The 16,027-nt window shown below is 39.4% G+C and overlaps 1 protein-coding gene across 1 annotated transcript in view; it reads right to left on the reverse strand.

Moving 5' to 3' along the window:
* The window catches only part of polrmt (polymerase (RNA) mitochondrial (DNA directed)), a 128,938-nt gene that overhangs the window by 29,776 nt on the left and 83,135 nt on the right, over positions 1–16,027 (reverse strand). Inside the window, exon 15 of the mRNA XM_057841366.1 lies at positions 13,602–13,715. Within this exon, the coding sequence (XP_057697349.1) occupies positions 13,602–13,715 (114 nt within the window). The remainder of the gene's footprint in view (positions 1–13,601; positions 13,716–16,027) is intronic.

A 16,027-nucleotide genomic window follows, 5' to 3' on the forward strand; every position in this document is an offset into this window, starting at 1 on the left:
TCCGCTGTCAAATAACGCGTTACCATTATCCCAAATAAATCAACAATAATCCACACTGGACTATAAACCGCAGGATTCAAAATGAGGGAAAAAAGTAGTGGTTTATAGTCAGAAAATTATGGTAGCTTGTTTTTCTTGATTTTATTGTTATGACTATAATGCTTAAGGTAACCAGTTCAGATTGTACCCTGCCTCCTGGTCGTTGTTAGCCGAGATAGACTGCAGCCCTCCTATGACTCTCGTGAGGATAAGTGGTTCAGACGTTGAATGAATGAATAAGTGAATGTTAAGGGTTTGTTATTTTGTTTCTGGTAAAATAAAATTCCCCCAAAATGTGACTTATACTCCAGTGAAACTGTGTTCTTTTCCTCTTTATCATGATTTTTTTTGGCTGGTGCGACTTATAATCCAAAGAAATTGGTAACTGTAAAAGAAAATCACTAAACATAATTGTGTTGCTTATTGCCGCATAGAGCAGTTTAAATCATATGCCTGTTGTGACACTAATAACTGAACAAGTTCAACAAACTATGACCATCCAGCTCCCCGAAAGTTTCATGAGCTTAGAGGCATGATAAGCACACCAGAAAAGCAAATCTACAGGCAACTGTAAATCTGCAATTAAGTAGCCCTGAGACAAAACATTAAAAATCAGGCTCCAAGGATTGACGCTTATATATTTCTAGAATATAACTATGAAATCCCACTTTAATTTGTCCACAAATATCAGAGGAGTAACCATTTTAGTTGGTGTCCTCACCACAAAGAACAAGAAGACCCAGAAGAAAAAAAAAAAAAAAAAAAAAAAAAAAAAAAAAAACAAGGAAGAAGACAAAGAACACAGACAAGAAAATACAAAAAGATGAACAAAGTAAGATTTTGAGCCCTCCTGCCGTACAGTACAAATTCAGTAAAATCTCACCAATCCAGATGAGGACACTCCTGTGCCACCGTTAGCAGGGAGTGAGATTTTACTATACCCTTGCGTGAGATGGGGGTTGGTGTGGTGTTGTGTGGGGGTTGTTATGTGAATGAAAAATAAACAAAGAATATGAGCCAGAGTGACCTCTGATCCGATTAGTGTCTCACAATCCTGTTAAGCAGCCTCTAATGTACGTTCACGCTCCATTCTACTCTCATTTACCCACCGTCTTCAGCCATTAGAAGTACTTGTTTAGATCTGTGCGTTTGTGCTACTTGGCAAAAGACCTGCAATTGGCTAGCAACCAGTGAACACCACCTCTTACCCAAAAGTCAGCAAACGTAGATTATAAACTTAATTTTAAACCGTTTACAGAGAAATACCTGTACAACACGTGCACTTGCATTCTTGAAATTTGTAAATCGCGATTAAAACTAGGACGTGGTCCATGTCATCAGTAATGGTGTAAATTGGTAAGGTTAAGAATGACAGGTTTTGCATGTTTGATAGATTAAAGTTGAAAAATTTCAAGGTGGTCCTTGTGTTCTTTTGATTTTTGTGATATGGCCCTGAAAGAACACTAGCCACGTTTACATGCTGACTTTTATTCATACCGATTCAAATCATTCCGAATGGAAATTTCACATCAGCTGTTTACATGTCACTTCATCTATTCCGATCCAGCGTTTACATGTGACTGCCTTTATTCCGAAAGGACGTTTGACAACTGCCGTCTGACATGCGCAGATTAATCAAAACAAAGCGTCACGTTGCAAAACATGGAGATCGATCGTCAGATCAGCTGCTGTTTTAACTTTTCGAGTGGAAACAAAACTTCAGAATAGGCCTGAACGATATTGGGAAAAACTATTGCTGCGATTTTTTGGGGGTTTACGATATATTGCGATATTATATTGCAATATTTTAAAAAATTATATATATTTTTTTCAAGATATTTTCACAAGATGACTTAAATAGCTGTTTGGAAAGACTTTAGATCACCACAGTGTACAGTCATCCCTTGTTTTTCGCGGTTAATGGGGACCAGAACCCGCCGCGATAAGTGAAAAACCGCGAAGTAGCCCACCCCCCCATTTAATTTTTTTTTTTTTTTGTGTGTGTGTGTGATTTTTTGTGCCCAATGTATTTATTCAGATTTAGCATTGGAAAGAGATACATACAGGTTGACCCAAAAAAAAGTTTACACTCAGTTGACTGCTTGTTTAAAAGCCATTGAAACATATCTAAATAGGTTGTCATGCTTAAGTGATTCATTAAGGTCAGCTGGTAATCTCTCGTCTCTACAATTCCTGTGCTTCTGCTGAAAATGAAGAAAACTTTAGCTGTACCTGAATTGCTGCGTGCCGGTCTGACACCTACTGAGATTGCAGCAAATCTGAGAATATCCAGATGTGCAGTCTACAAAGTTAAAAAGAAGCTGAAAGATATTGGAACAGCCTCACGAAAACCTGGGTCTGGAAGTGCCGATCTGTGCGGACCAAAAAGTTGATTGACAAGGTGATATGTGGCCACCCCAGAGTCCAGATCTCAATCCCCTGGATTATAGCATATGGGCAACTGTGGAGGACAGTGCCTGTAAGAAGCCACAAACTTCTGTGGCAGCCTTGGAGAGGTCCATTGTTAGATCTTGGGAAAAGATGACAGCATCCTACATAAAGAAGCGTTCCGCAGGCGCCTGGAGGCTGTTTTGACACTTAAGGGAGGACACATTGAAAAATAGAGTGTACTGTACATGTTCTTTATAATAATGTATAATTTGTGATTCAATTCTAATTCTAAACTGAATAAACATGGCATTTAATTTGTATTATGGCAGTGTAAACTTTTTTTTTGGGTAACCATGTATAAGACATGTTTTTTTGTCACCCCCCCCCCCCAAAGTGATTTAAAAAAATGTATATAAATAAATGGTTTTTAAGCACTTCAAATTTCATAATTATGATAAGTTTTAAACATAACTGTCCAACCAAATCATTTTTGAACAAGAATAAAGTACTGTAGCAGATAAATGCTTGGCTTTATTAAATGCTTCTGTTTATCTACATTAGCTGAGACCGTTGAAGTGACATGTAGAACTTTCAAACTCCTCATGATCACTTCTGGCATTTAAATGTCGCCAACGTCCCCACAGTACACACATTCATTCCAGCGCGGCTTCCTTACAACTGTTTAACAAGTTAAACGATGATTGACAGATGCCCGTGTGAAGTCTGCTTCTTTGGCCAGATCAAAGCCATTGTTGTGCCGCAGTGACTGAGAGGATCAAAAGGCTGGGAGAGGGAGGGTAGGAGGCTGTGCGCAGACCAGAAAGTGAGGCGTATGTGGATCAAAAAAAAGAAAAACTATCGCACGTGCTTGCGATGGGACTATTGCGCACACGCACATCGCGATGGCGATGTTTAAACGATATATCGTTCAGGCTTACTTCAGAATGATACGCCGTTCATTTAAAAAGTTGTGTGGGTGCGCTGTGCGTGTACTTGGAAGCCATGTTGCATGTGACGTTACTTACGTCACCAAGTGACGTCACCACGTCAGTACGGAGAATGCGCAGAAAGAACGCAACCAGACACCATTCCGCTTCCCTGTTTACATGATATAATTTTACTTCTAATCGGTTTGGGAAAAGGAATATTCCACCCCTGTGAATCGGAATGAAATTCCATTCGGTTTGGGCCTGTTCATTCCGAATGAGGTGTTTATATGGAACACATTTATTCGGTTTGAACAAATATTCCGATTGTAATTGGAATATTTGGCTCCATGTAAACGTGGCAAGTGTTTGGACACACTCTATAATGCTCAAGCACAAATGAGTAACATTTTCAGAAAAAAGTACAGTTTAATAAAAAACTTTGATTATACAATAAATTCATTTCTAAGAATGAAACTTACAAGGATGAACTTGAAAAAGAAAAAAATGTTAAGATAAAATTGTACTTTTCCTTAGGAGAAAGCAATAGTTTAAATCAATTTGAAACGCAATCTGAATATTTATTTAGCTTTTATTAGTACAATTAGTAGTGTTCTCTTACAATTATAATTTTCTAATGACTATGTTTAAGATAAAATAACATGTAAATGGATACTGTTCCATAGTTTTGATAAAAGAAACGCCACTGCTTGCAATGGCGGTTTTGTTGTGCTGATGCTGTCTCCTTCCAATGTGAATCACGCAAACTGCCCCCTACTGTCTAGGAAGTAAAAATTGCGCTGGTTCGAGATTTCCACTCATCTGCAGGACTACCACATGTCTGATGAAATTCACGCATGACTAGGTGCAGTTAGACTCAAGTAGAAAAACTCTGTGTCAGGATTAGTGATCAGGCAGCATAGAACAGGATGCCAACATATTCACACTCACAAGGGATTCACACAAATACTGGGTTCTACACCTCACATTGCTGATTTGTGTAAACTTCACCCCTCACAATCACTTATCTTTCGGATTCTACCCACCCTCCTCTTTCTCCGTGGTCATCAGGCCCCCCACACGCCGTCAACCTGAAATGCAATTAGCTAACGATAGCACCAACATATTCATAGTTAGTGTAGGTGTTCAATTAATTTCTTCTTGTTGTTGTTTGTGCTTCTTTGTGCTCTCCTCTCTTTTCTTCTGTTCTTCTTGTGTCGAATGATCACAATGGGAGTATGTCATTCTCCCATGTGATACATTAAAGTGCGTATGACACCAGTTATGAATCTATAACACTGATTTATAACTGTTCTTATCAGGTGTATTTTTGCTCTGCACTTTAGCACTGACATCACTTTATGATGCTGTTGAATATTTTTTTGGACTTATGTCTAATACTGTGTCAATGTTTACACTTGGTACTTATGGGTATTTATTATATGGGTTTCACACTTTATTAACTTAGCTGAATGGATGCTCCAAACAAAGTTTCGTTGTGCTTTTTGTAACAATGACAATAAATATTCTGAATCTGAATCTCTGAATCTGAAAAGCATGTTTATTTCATATTTCACGCAGTGTTTTATGTTCCTGAACGACATGGACCGCTTGGATGTGTTTGAAAGTGATCGTTTTATATAATCAAATTTTGAATCCCGCGCCATGAAAATGAGTGACTTCCGGCTCCAGTCTCGGGTTTAGAACGAATGCGAATGTGACGTCACCCGGGTCAGCATCTCACATTACAGCATTGCTTTATAGCATGCAGATGGATTGCAAATTCAGCTGATTTTGCAGATTAATTTGTTTATTTTTCGCATCACGCCAGCCAAACGGCTGCAGAAAAATGTTGCTACACCAGGGAGAGGCATGTGAGTCTTTTTGGGATTTCAAAAGGTTCCCATTCACATGCGGATATTGGCCAAAACAAGCCCTCCTACTTTGGGACCATTGGACTTAAGAGGAAGTGAGTAAACATTGTGTTTTGTATTATGTCAAACACTGGGATCATTTTAATATGGAGGTGGCTTGCATTTTGTGGCTGATATGCCCATTTTACAACCGGCCGACGGCTTGCCGCACATCCCCCTGCCGGGTGAGCACTATACTCGGCTTATTGCCCGCTTCGTGTGCCCGGTGTTCTGTCAAATTTTCCACCCGATCAGAAATTGCAACTTTGTGTTAAAAATGGCCGCGAATATAGCAAGTACAAAGTAAACATTACAAACTTGCTTTAAATAAAGGACTATTTACTTACGTTTGATCATGGATGGGCAGGTAAAAAAGCTCTCCTCAGACACACTCTGCCATAACAGCTGCACAACAACTGCAGCCACTCTCCTATGACTCTTTGTTTACATCTTCGCCGTGTAGTAAAGCATTATTTTGCCACATTAGTGTTGACCATTTGGCAGCTACGCGCTCCTGCGACGTCGACCGGTTTGTCCGGCAGTCATTGTCCAGCAGCTTCCCCGCAAACGAGCCCTCTGCCCTCAGCAGGGGAACGACGAGCTCTAACTTGCTCGCCGCTGGGCGGGTTGCCAAACGGCGAAGACAATCGACAACCCCGCCGCGGTGTGAAATAATCCGGGCTAGTTATTTTTGAGTTTTCGCTCCGATGACTTTGAAACATTACTCGGTTCGGGTTAGCATGTCGGCTAGCTGTCACGCCTCTTGGTTTGTTTACATTCTCCGAAGCCGGGGCAGGGAAATGACAAAAGCCCGACTAGCTACGGTGGCATAAAATATCTTTGGGGAGGTGCGACAGTAAAGGTGAAGTTGACAGTTTAGACTATTATGGAGTTATTTTGCCATGTCGTACTGAATAAATACATTTTTATTATTTCATATTCCATTTAGCACAAGACTTATTTTTCATGACCATACCATTTATTTAGCCATTGGGGAAAAATACTTATATAAAAAGAATATCCTGTACAATTATTGGACTAGAGAGACTGAAACAATGACATTTTGTAGCTCTCTTCGTTGCATTTTCCGCGTTCTGAATAATTCCCCCTCAATGAGCTGAATAGTAAAACAGATGAAAGCATTCTCCTGCCGACGTCATCCTCCTGTTGGGGACGTTAAAGCCCTATAATGGTAGGCGTGGCTAACCGGCAGATTAAAAGACTCATTTCTCGTCATCTGTGCTTTGCCAAATTATTGTATATAGTCGAATCGTCTCCAAATATGATTCTTATTCACATAATAATGCTATTTTAAACTTTTTTTCTCCAGTCGTACGCACTTTAAAGGGAGTATGTCATACTTCCTACTTCCATGCGATACATTAAAACTGTTCAGACCAATCGGACACTCAGATTTCCAGACTCCGTGCCAAGCAGCTGAATAGGACAGGTAAAAATAAATAAATAAAAATAATAATGTAAAAAAAATTTGAGCGCATTTGTTGAATTGGGAGGAGAAGCTTTGCATTGAGCGCTTGATATTTTTAGCTACTTTCCGACGGTTATTGGTTTTCTTACAGTGCCCTACTCCTCATTTTGCAATCCTATCCCTTGTCTAATTACAAATGACCCCACTCGGCAACACAATGGCCTTGGATTGAAGAGGCAGAGAGGAGACTGGGAGATTGAATTTAATCCATCTATGCGTGGGGGAAAGTGACCTTTCTACAAGTTACTTTCATTTTTGTTGTGCAGTGATGCAACTGGATTAAGATGCTATTATAGCAGGGGATAAAGGAAGTCATGTGTACTGCTTCTTCATTGTCACTCTGTTGGGGTATGTGTTAGCTTCAAAGGGCTAATCGTCCTCCTTGTGCATGCTGGACATTAAACCAAGCAGAACCAATCAGAGGAAAGGGAGGCACGAGGGATGGAACTTCAGGGGAGCCACCATCTGTCAGCGAAGCTCTCTTGCACCTACTAGAGAGGTGTCGCTCCCTCTTCTGATGCATCCCTCTGCTTGATGTCATACTTAAGAGAGGACAGCACAGTGGGCAAGCTTAAGGCCTTGCTGCCTGCATGCGTTAGGCATCTGCTATGCAGTATGTCTTCGTCCTTCATTTACTTAGCTAATAAGAATAAGACTGAGAATTACTCATATACTGTAAAACATTTTCAAGTAACAGTACAGTAATGTAGGTATATCTAAAGCGTAATTAATGTTAAATCTATACGTTATTGCACTGAAATACGATTGAACCATGTCATCCCCCAGTCACTTGAATGACATTATAAATATGGTTACGTATTGTTGTAAAACACATTATATGTAACTTTTTATAATGGCTTGATTCTTCTCTCTTATTAACATGATAAACCTTTAGCAGTACCAGGCAATAAAATCATCTCAAGAAATTCAAATGCTATAGAAACCCTCTAAATAAATGTTGGAAATTCAATATGAGGTGGCCTTCCAATTTATTATTATTATTTTTTTAATACCGGCGGAAAAAATTCCGAACATGTTTTAATTTTCTGAAATGCACTGGTAGGCCATTTGAAATAATGTAATTTTCGGACTGTAAGCCACTTTTTTTCCTTCATTTTGAATCCTGGGGCTTATGGTCCAGTGCGGCTTATTCATTGATTTATTTGAGTTAATAAATAACACATGCCCCCTAGTATGCATTAGAGCGCTACAGATGTAAATAACAATCAAAATTCTTGTTCTGTGCTAATTATTAATTCACTTACGCTTCCAGTTTCATTATATGCTAGTTACGGTAATTGGTAACACTTTTTTTGACAGCGGCGCCATAAGACTGTCATAAAACCGTCATAATCATGACATGACACTATCATGGGCATTACTGAATGCATATGACGGATGTCATTAAGTGTCATCCGGCAAATTATGTTACAAACTCCTTTTATGTCCAGCTGGATCTTTTACATCCATTCAAAAGTGAAATAATTTGCTGGGTAACACTAAATGACATCTGTTATAAGCATTCATTATTGCCCGTGACTGTCATGTCATAATTATGATTGTCTAATGACAGTATTATGGCCCCACTGTCAGTTAGAGTGTTACCAAATACCATAACTAGATATTAATCGAACAATTGGAACAGTAACTGAATAAATAATTAGCACATAACATGAATTTGATTGTTATTTACATCTTGAGCGCTGCAATGCATGCTAGGAGGCATGTTGGACAACAACAGTGTTGACAGCAGGTGGCATCAGAGGTTGACTGTCTGCAGTTATGGCCAAATGAAAAGCTTTCCAGCCAATTGATATAAAGCTTAATTGCGGTTCATTTGGTTTTATGACAGTCGTATAATGCCGCTGTCAAATAAAGTGTTACCGGTTAATATCTTTGGTGTAAATATCCCATAATACAGTGATGACAGCTGTGGCTTATAGTCCAGTGCGTCTTACCTATGAACAAATGCAGTTTTCGTGTCACGTTTGGTGGGTGGCGGCTATTAGTTAGGTGCGCCTTATAGTGCAACAATTACAGTATATGGTTAAAAAAAAAAAAAAAAAAAAAACACCAAAATTACATTGATATAAGTGGTAACGGAGGATAACGACTTTGAGTTTAAAGCCTTTGTGGCACATTTCTAAAGATACAATAAAGACTTAAGAATGGGTTACTCAAAATGAGGACAACCGTGCTACCGGAACACAAAGAATAACTAATCATAAACACACACGCACGCACGCACCAACCCACCCACACACACAGTATCTATCCTGCCGCGCTATCAGCAGACGTGCTGGCACGCTGACATTTCTATCTCTCAGACGCGTCACTGTCAGCCTCTTCATAGTAACAAACAACTCTAATGATGTTGTGGTGTTCCATTCCAGTCAGGTCCACTCATGCCAATCACACACACCCATCAGCAATGCACTCTCCAACACCCAACCTATCAAGACCTGGACATTCTAGCCGGAACAAAATGGTTCGGGAAAGTATCGAGTATACAGGAAATGTAACAGTTGAGAATAGCATGTGGGGTGGTCAGAACAAAATGTCAGCTTAGCTAAGAGATCTGAAATACTCCACCGTAACCTTTATGTTTTTACCACTCATGTAATGAACCTCCAAAAAATACTTTCCAAAATAATGCATTACTCAGTAGAGGATATTCTGTCGACGCACAATATTTCTTAAGATAAAGGACTGGACAGCACAACAGCAGTGAGTATTAAAACTTTAAAACAATTTGAATATTTTACCAATCCCAATGATGGCTAATTATATCACATGGAAAATGGTTTTGGACGCGAAGGCACTACCCACAATTCAATGCTTTGTTTCTAAAACTTTGCCAGAGCACAGCAAGGGAAGCAGCTAGCAGTTGGCCATGAATTAGTTGTGTGTGCAACATTTTTAGTGGTTAAAACAAGAATCTTTGTCCTTTTTTTCTGCATTAAAAAATAATCTACTGTTTTTTGCTGAGGCAAAACATTTCACTTCTACACTGTTGATATACAGTGGGGCAAATAAGTATTTAGTCAACCACCAATTGTACAAGTTCTCCGACTTGAAAAGATTAGAGGCCTGTAATTGTCAACATTGGTAAACCTCATCCATGAGAGACAGAATGTGGGGGAAAAAAACAGAAAATCACATTGTTTGAATTTTAAATAATGTATTTCCAAATTAGAGTGGAAAATAAGTATTTGGTCACCTACAAACAAGCAAGATTTCTGGCTGTTAAAGAGGTCTAACTTCTTCTAAAGAGGTCTAACAAGGCTCCACTCGTTACCTGTATTAATGGCACCTGTTTTAACTCATCGGTATAAAAGACACCTGTCCACAACCTCAGTCAGTCACACTCCAAACTCCACTATGGCCAAGACCAAAGAGCTGTCGAAGGACACCAGAGACAAAATTGTAGACCTGCACCAGGCTAGGAAGACTGAATCTGCAATAAGTAAAAGGCTTGCTGTAAAGAAATCAACTGTGGGAGACATTATTAGAAAATGGAAGACATACAAGACCGTCAATCTCCCTCGATCTGGGGCTCCATGCAAGATCTCACCCCGTGGCGTCAAAATGATAACAAGAACGTTGAGCAAAAATCCAAGAACCACACGGGGGGACCTAGTCAATGACCTACAGAGAGCTGGGACCACAGTAACAAAGGCTACTATCAGCAACACAATGCGCCGCCAGGGACTCAAATCCTGCACTGCCAGACGTGTCCCCCTGCTGAAGAAAGTACACGTTCAGGCCCGTCTGCGGTTCGCTAGAGAGCATTTGGATGATCCAGAAGAGGACTGGGAGAATGTGTTATGGTCAGATGAAATCAAAATAGAACTTTTTGGTAGAAACACAGGTTCTCGTGTTTGCGGGAGAAAGAATACTGAATTGCAGCCGAAGAACACCATACCCCCTGTGAAGCATGGGGATGGAAACATCATGCTTTGGGGCTGTTTTTATGCAAAGGGACCAGGACGACTGATCTGTGTAAAGGAAAGAATGAATGGGGCCATGTATCGCAAGATTTTGAGTGAAAATCTCATTCCATCAGCAAGGGCATTGAAGATGAGATGTGGCTGGGTCTTTCAGCATGACAATGATCCCAAACACACAGCCAGGGCAACAAAGGAGTGGCTTCGTAAGAAGCATTTCAAGGTCCTGGTGTGGCCTAGCCAGTCTCCAGATCTCAACCCCATAGAAAATCTGTGGAGGGAGTTGAAAGTCCGTGTTGCCCAACGACAGCCCCAAAACATCACCGCTCTAGAGGAGATCTGCATGGAAGAATGGGCCAAAATACCAGCAACAGTGTGTGAAAAGTTTGTGAAGAGTTACAGAAAACGTTTGGCCTCCGTTACTGCCAACAAAGGGTACTTAACAAAGTATTGAGATGAACTTTTGGTATTGACCAAATACTTATTTTCCACTATGATTTGCAAATAAATTATTTAAAAATCAAACAATGTGATTTTCTGTTTTTTTTCCCCCACATTTTATCTCTCATGGTTGAGGTTTACCCATGTTGACAATTACAGGCCTGTCTAATATTTTCAAGTGGGAGAACTTGCACGATTAGTGGTTGACTAAATACTTATTTGCCCCACTGTATATACACGATATACTGTATATCTTAAAATTATGTTGTTATGTTCCATGGAAAATTAATGAAAGTTGTTGCAATAACGAATGAAGTCTTTGGTTAATTGTCTATCATGTTGATGAATGCTGCATCATACTTTAGCTCAAGATTATGACATTATATATTAGTTAATTACCTGTACATTTAACTATCTGTGAATGTCTATTGTGTTTTTTTTTTCCCTGTATTCAAAGTGGGATCACAACCTTGACCACTTCTTGACTCTGGTGCTCTTCTGAGTCATCATATCCGCATTTCATGCATTCTTTTTATCATCCATCTCTACTCCATGCATCCGAATCAATCCTCTCTAATATTTTCAAGTGGGAGAACTTGCACAATTAGTGGTTGACTAAATACTTCTTTGCCCCACTGTATGTTCAAAATGGAATGAGTGACCTTGGACTGAAGGACGGGTAAGATCATTGTTTCAGTGCATATACATGTATATAGTTTGTGTTATTTTGTTGGTTGTGTGCCTTGAGATTTTCTTCAATTAAAATATGTGCCTTGGTTTAAAAAATGTTGGGAGACGCAAAGCTAATGACATGATGAAAGAAGCGAGATAGCGTTGGTTGGCCCGCTGGAGGAAACTTTGTATTAAAATAAAAAAGAAACACTCAATGGAAGCATGCGGCGCTAGCACTATAATGCAAATGAAACTGCAGCAAGCAGAAACAACAAAGATAGTATTGGTGCCAACTGGTCAAGAAGAAATAGACTAAGCTGCTTTCAGACATAATGTACCACAATATTCGCCTGGATCGTGGCTTTTAGAAACGGAAATATACCGGTCATTTACTGGCTCGGTCACGTTTAGATTAGACTTAGACTGGATCTGAGACATTCATTGTATTATCATTGACCTCATTTACAATGATGACCTGAAAAGAGGCCCAACAATAATAAGAAGACAGCGACAGACGAACGAAATACAGGGGTACCTCTACTTACTTAGTTTAAATACAGATTTTTCAGATTAAGACACCCCTCAACGGGAAAATATTGCCTCTTGTTACGAAGGAAATTTCAGGATACGAAATACAGTATGGCTGGTTCTCACAGCTCCCAGAGTTTACCGAACATAACAAACTTATAGCTGCCCTGCCATTGGCTATTGCCTAGCTTTCATTAATTGGCTAAGAAGGACCTTTACTGTATGTGCATGTGTGTATCCCAGCGTCCTCTTCATTTGCCCCTCGTGTTCCAACAGCTTAACTTGAGTGTATACATATTTATTCTTTATTATTGTTTTTTTACATTATGCACAACCCTGATTTTATGTTTATTGTGCAAGAATCTAATTGCACCGTGAATTTGTTACATGTTTTTATGCATTGTTATGCATTATAAAAGATTTATGTCTGAATTTTCGGGTGCTTGAAATGGATTAGGGCATATACATGAAAAACATGTCTTTACTTATAGAAATTTCCAGTTACGAAACTACCTCCAGAACAAATTAATTTTGTAAGTAGATGTATCACTGTAAGAGCACGTAAGAAAACCATACATGAGACTCAAAAACACACAGTAACATGAGAATTAAACACTATTCAATGTATTAGTTACAAACGAGACTAAAAAACAGACAACCTCAATCAGAACATTGATTTGAAAAATAATAACATGAAGAAAATGCACTGTTGACTCTTGATGCTACTACTACTGCCTCCTTCTTTTCCTTTCGGCTTTTCTCTTCAGAGGTCACCACAGCGAATCAGTTCTCTCCATCTAACCTTGTTCTCTGCATCCTCTGCTCTCAATCAGTAAATTTAACAGACCGTCCTATCCAAATGCTAACAGATAGGTTAAGGATTTAATTTGCCATCGATATAGTTATGTTTTGTTTTGTCAAAAGTTATTTCGTCTCACGCTGAAGAAAAATGAGGAACTTTACAGAGGTCACGAGGTAGCTACGTTATCAATCTCTGTGTTGCTAAGCGGTACGTTACCTGATGCATTCACACACAGCACGAGCCATAAAGTTCCAGCTAATGTCCGTGTCAGCTGAGCCGGTAAAATATGTTTAAAATCATGTGCCGGGTAAATTCCGGCACATTACCGATTTTCATGCTATGTCTGAATGGGGCTTAAAGATATTTTGAAGATAGTTTGTTGTTATTTTATGGATTAGTAAAAAGTGTCTCAGTTTGAATACATAGTGGCTTCTATACAGTATGTTTGCTTACCATTTGGTTACGTGTGTGGTGGTAGGGTTGGATGATAGGCAGGCCCAGGGGCGTCACCCACTGCACGGTGTGTCCCGCCTTAGATATGAGTCTGGCACTCTCCGTCAGCCAGTCCTGTAATAAAGACCAAACTTCATGTTTAGAATGTTCATCTTGTTACATTGAGGCTATCCTACCCTTCTTGCCATGCAGAAGCCAAAATGATGGCAGTGAGGCTTGTCCTGCATAGAAATCTAGTGGGATTTACAATAACGCCGCCAGCTGCTAGTTGCTAGTATGGGCTAGCCAACTGATGGATGATTAGGATTCTGGGAAATGAAACTGTATTCCCATAATAGCAGGTAGAAAAAAATAAACAACATGGGGTTTTATTGTATGATAAATGTTAATATTTTAAATGTGGCCGTTATACGCCTTTGTACCACTGCTTTATTTTGACATACAGTATTTAAGGACGTTATAATCAATCTGGATTGATACATCAATTAGTTAAGCACAACTGAATCAAAATTGAAAAAAAAATGCAAAACATTTGATTTTACATCACGTCATCTTTTTTAGCTAGGCCATTATGTGAAAAGGAATGGGTTTCATTCAAGTACCTGAAAACTTTCCGCAACAAAATTGTCAAAAACATCAATGTTTCATATTTGTTATTGCTTTAGACAAAATGGCACGGATTGTGTTTAAATGCTTTCACAAATAGATCCAGAGCCCTTAAATCGATTTGCAGCAAACAGTTGTTAATAAATATAAATATATATGTATATATGAATATATATGTATATATACACTGATGGGCAAAAGTATTGGCACCCCTGCAATTCTGTCAGATAATGCTCAATTTCTCCCAGAAAATGATTGCAATTACAAATGCTTTGGTAGTAATATATTCATTTATTTTTTTCTTGCAATGAAAGAACACAAAAAATTGGGGGGGATACTAGTAAATCATTTTCATTTTACACAAAACTCCAAAAATGGGCCGGACAAAAGTATTGGCACCCTTTGAAAAATCATGTGATGCTTTTTGTGCAATTAACAGCACCTGTTACTTATCTGTGGCACATAACAGGTGGTGGCAATAACTAAATCACACTTTGAGCCAATTAAAATAGATTAAAGTTGACTCGACCTCTGTCCTGTGTCCTTGTGTGTACCACATTAAGGATGGAGAAAAGAAAGAAGAACAAAGAACTGTCTGAGGACTTCAGAGGCAAAATTGTGAGAAAGCATGGGCAATCTCAAGGCTACAAGTCCATCTCCAAAGACCTGAATGTACCGTGCGCAGTGTCTCAATAGGTGTAAAGCCCATGGCACTGTGGCTGACCTCCCTACATGTGGACGGAAAAGAAAAATTGACGAGAGATTTAAACGAAAGATTGTGTGGATGGTGGATAAAGACCTTCGACTAACATCCAAACAAGTTCAAGCTGTCCTGTAGGCCGAGGGTACAACAGTGTCAACACGTACTATCCGTCAACTTCTGAATGAAAAGGGACTCTATTGTTGGATACCCAGGAAGACCCCACTTCTGACCCAGAGACACAAACAAGCCAGGCTGGAGTTTGCCAAAACTTGCCTGAGAAAGCCAAAAATGTTTGGGAAGAATGTTGTCTGGTCAGATGAGACAAAATTAAGAGGTTTTTGGAAAAAGGCATTAATATAGAGTTTACAGGGGAAAAAACTACGCCTTCAAAGAAAAGAACACGGTCCCCACAGTCAAACATGGCGGCGGTTCCCTGATGTTTTGGGGTTGCGTTGCCCCCTCTGGCACTGAACTGCTTGACCGTGTGCATGGCATTATGAAGTCTGAAGATTACTAACAAATTTTGCAGCATAACGTAGGGCCCAGTGTGAGAAAGCTGGGTCTCCCTCAGAGGTCATGGGTCTTCCAGCAGGACAATGACCCAAAACGCACTTCAAAAAGTACTAGAAAATGGTTTGAGAGAAAGCACTGGAGACTTCTAAAGTTGCCAGCAATGAGTCCAGACCTGAATCCCATAGAACACCTGTGGAGTGATCTGAAAATGGCAGTTCTATGGTCTAAAATTCCAGCAGAGCATTGTAAGAAACTCATTGATGGATACCGGAAGCGGCTGTTCGCAGTTATTCTATCATCCAAGTATTAGGCTGAGGGTGCCAATACTTTTATCCGGCCCATTTTTGAGGTTTTGTGTGAAATTATTTTTTTCCCCCTAATCTCTTTTGTGTTTTTTCCATTGCAAGCAAAGTAAATGAATATGTATCTTATCATCATGATTTTTTTTTTTGCAGTCCTAAAAGTACTGATCCAAATCTAAATATTCAAAATGCAACATTAACTCGTGCTGCACTCTGAGTGCGGACACCTGCCTAAACAGCCAGATTCAAAGCATCATGATATTTGCTAAAGTGGGAACTCTACCTTTGGCCTAATACCACAA

Source organism: Corythoichthys intestinalis, chromosome 7 (genome assembly GCF_030265065.1).
Source record: "Corythoichthys intestinalis isolate RoL2023-P3 chromosome 7, ASM3026506v1, whole genome shotgun sequence".
NCBI lineage: Eukaryota > Metazoa > Chordata > Actinopteri > Syngnathiformes > Syngnathidae > Corythoichthys > Corythoichthys intestinalis.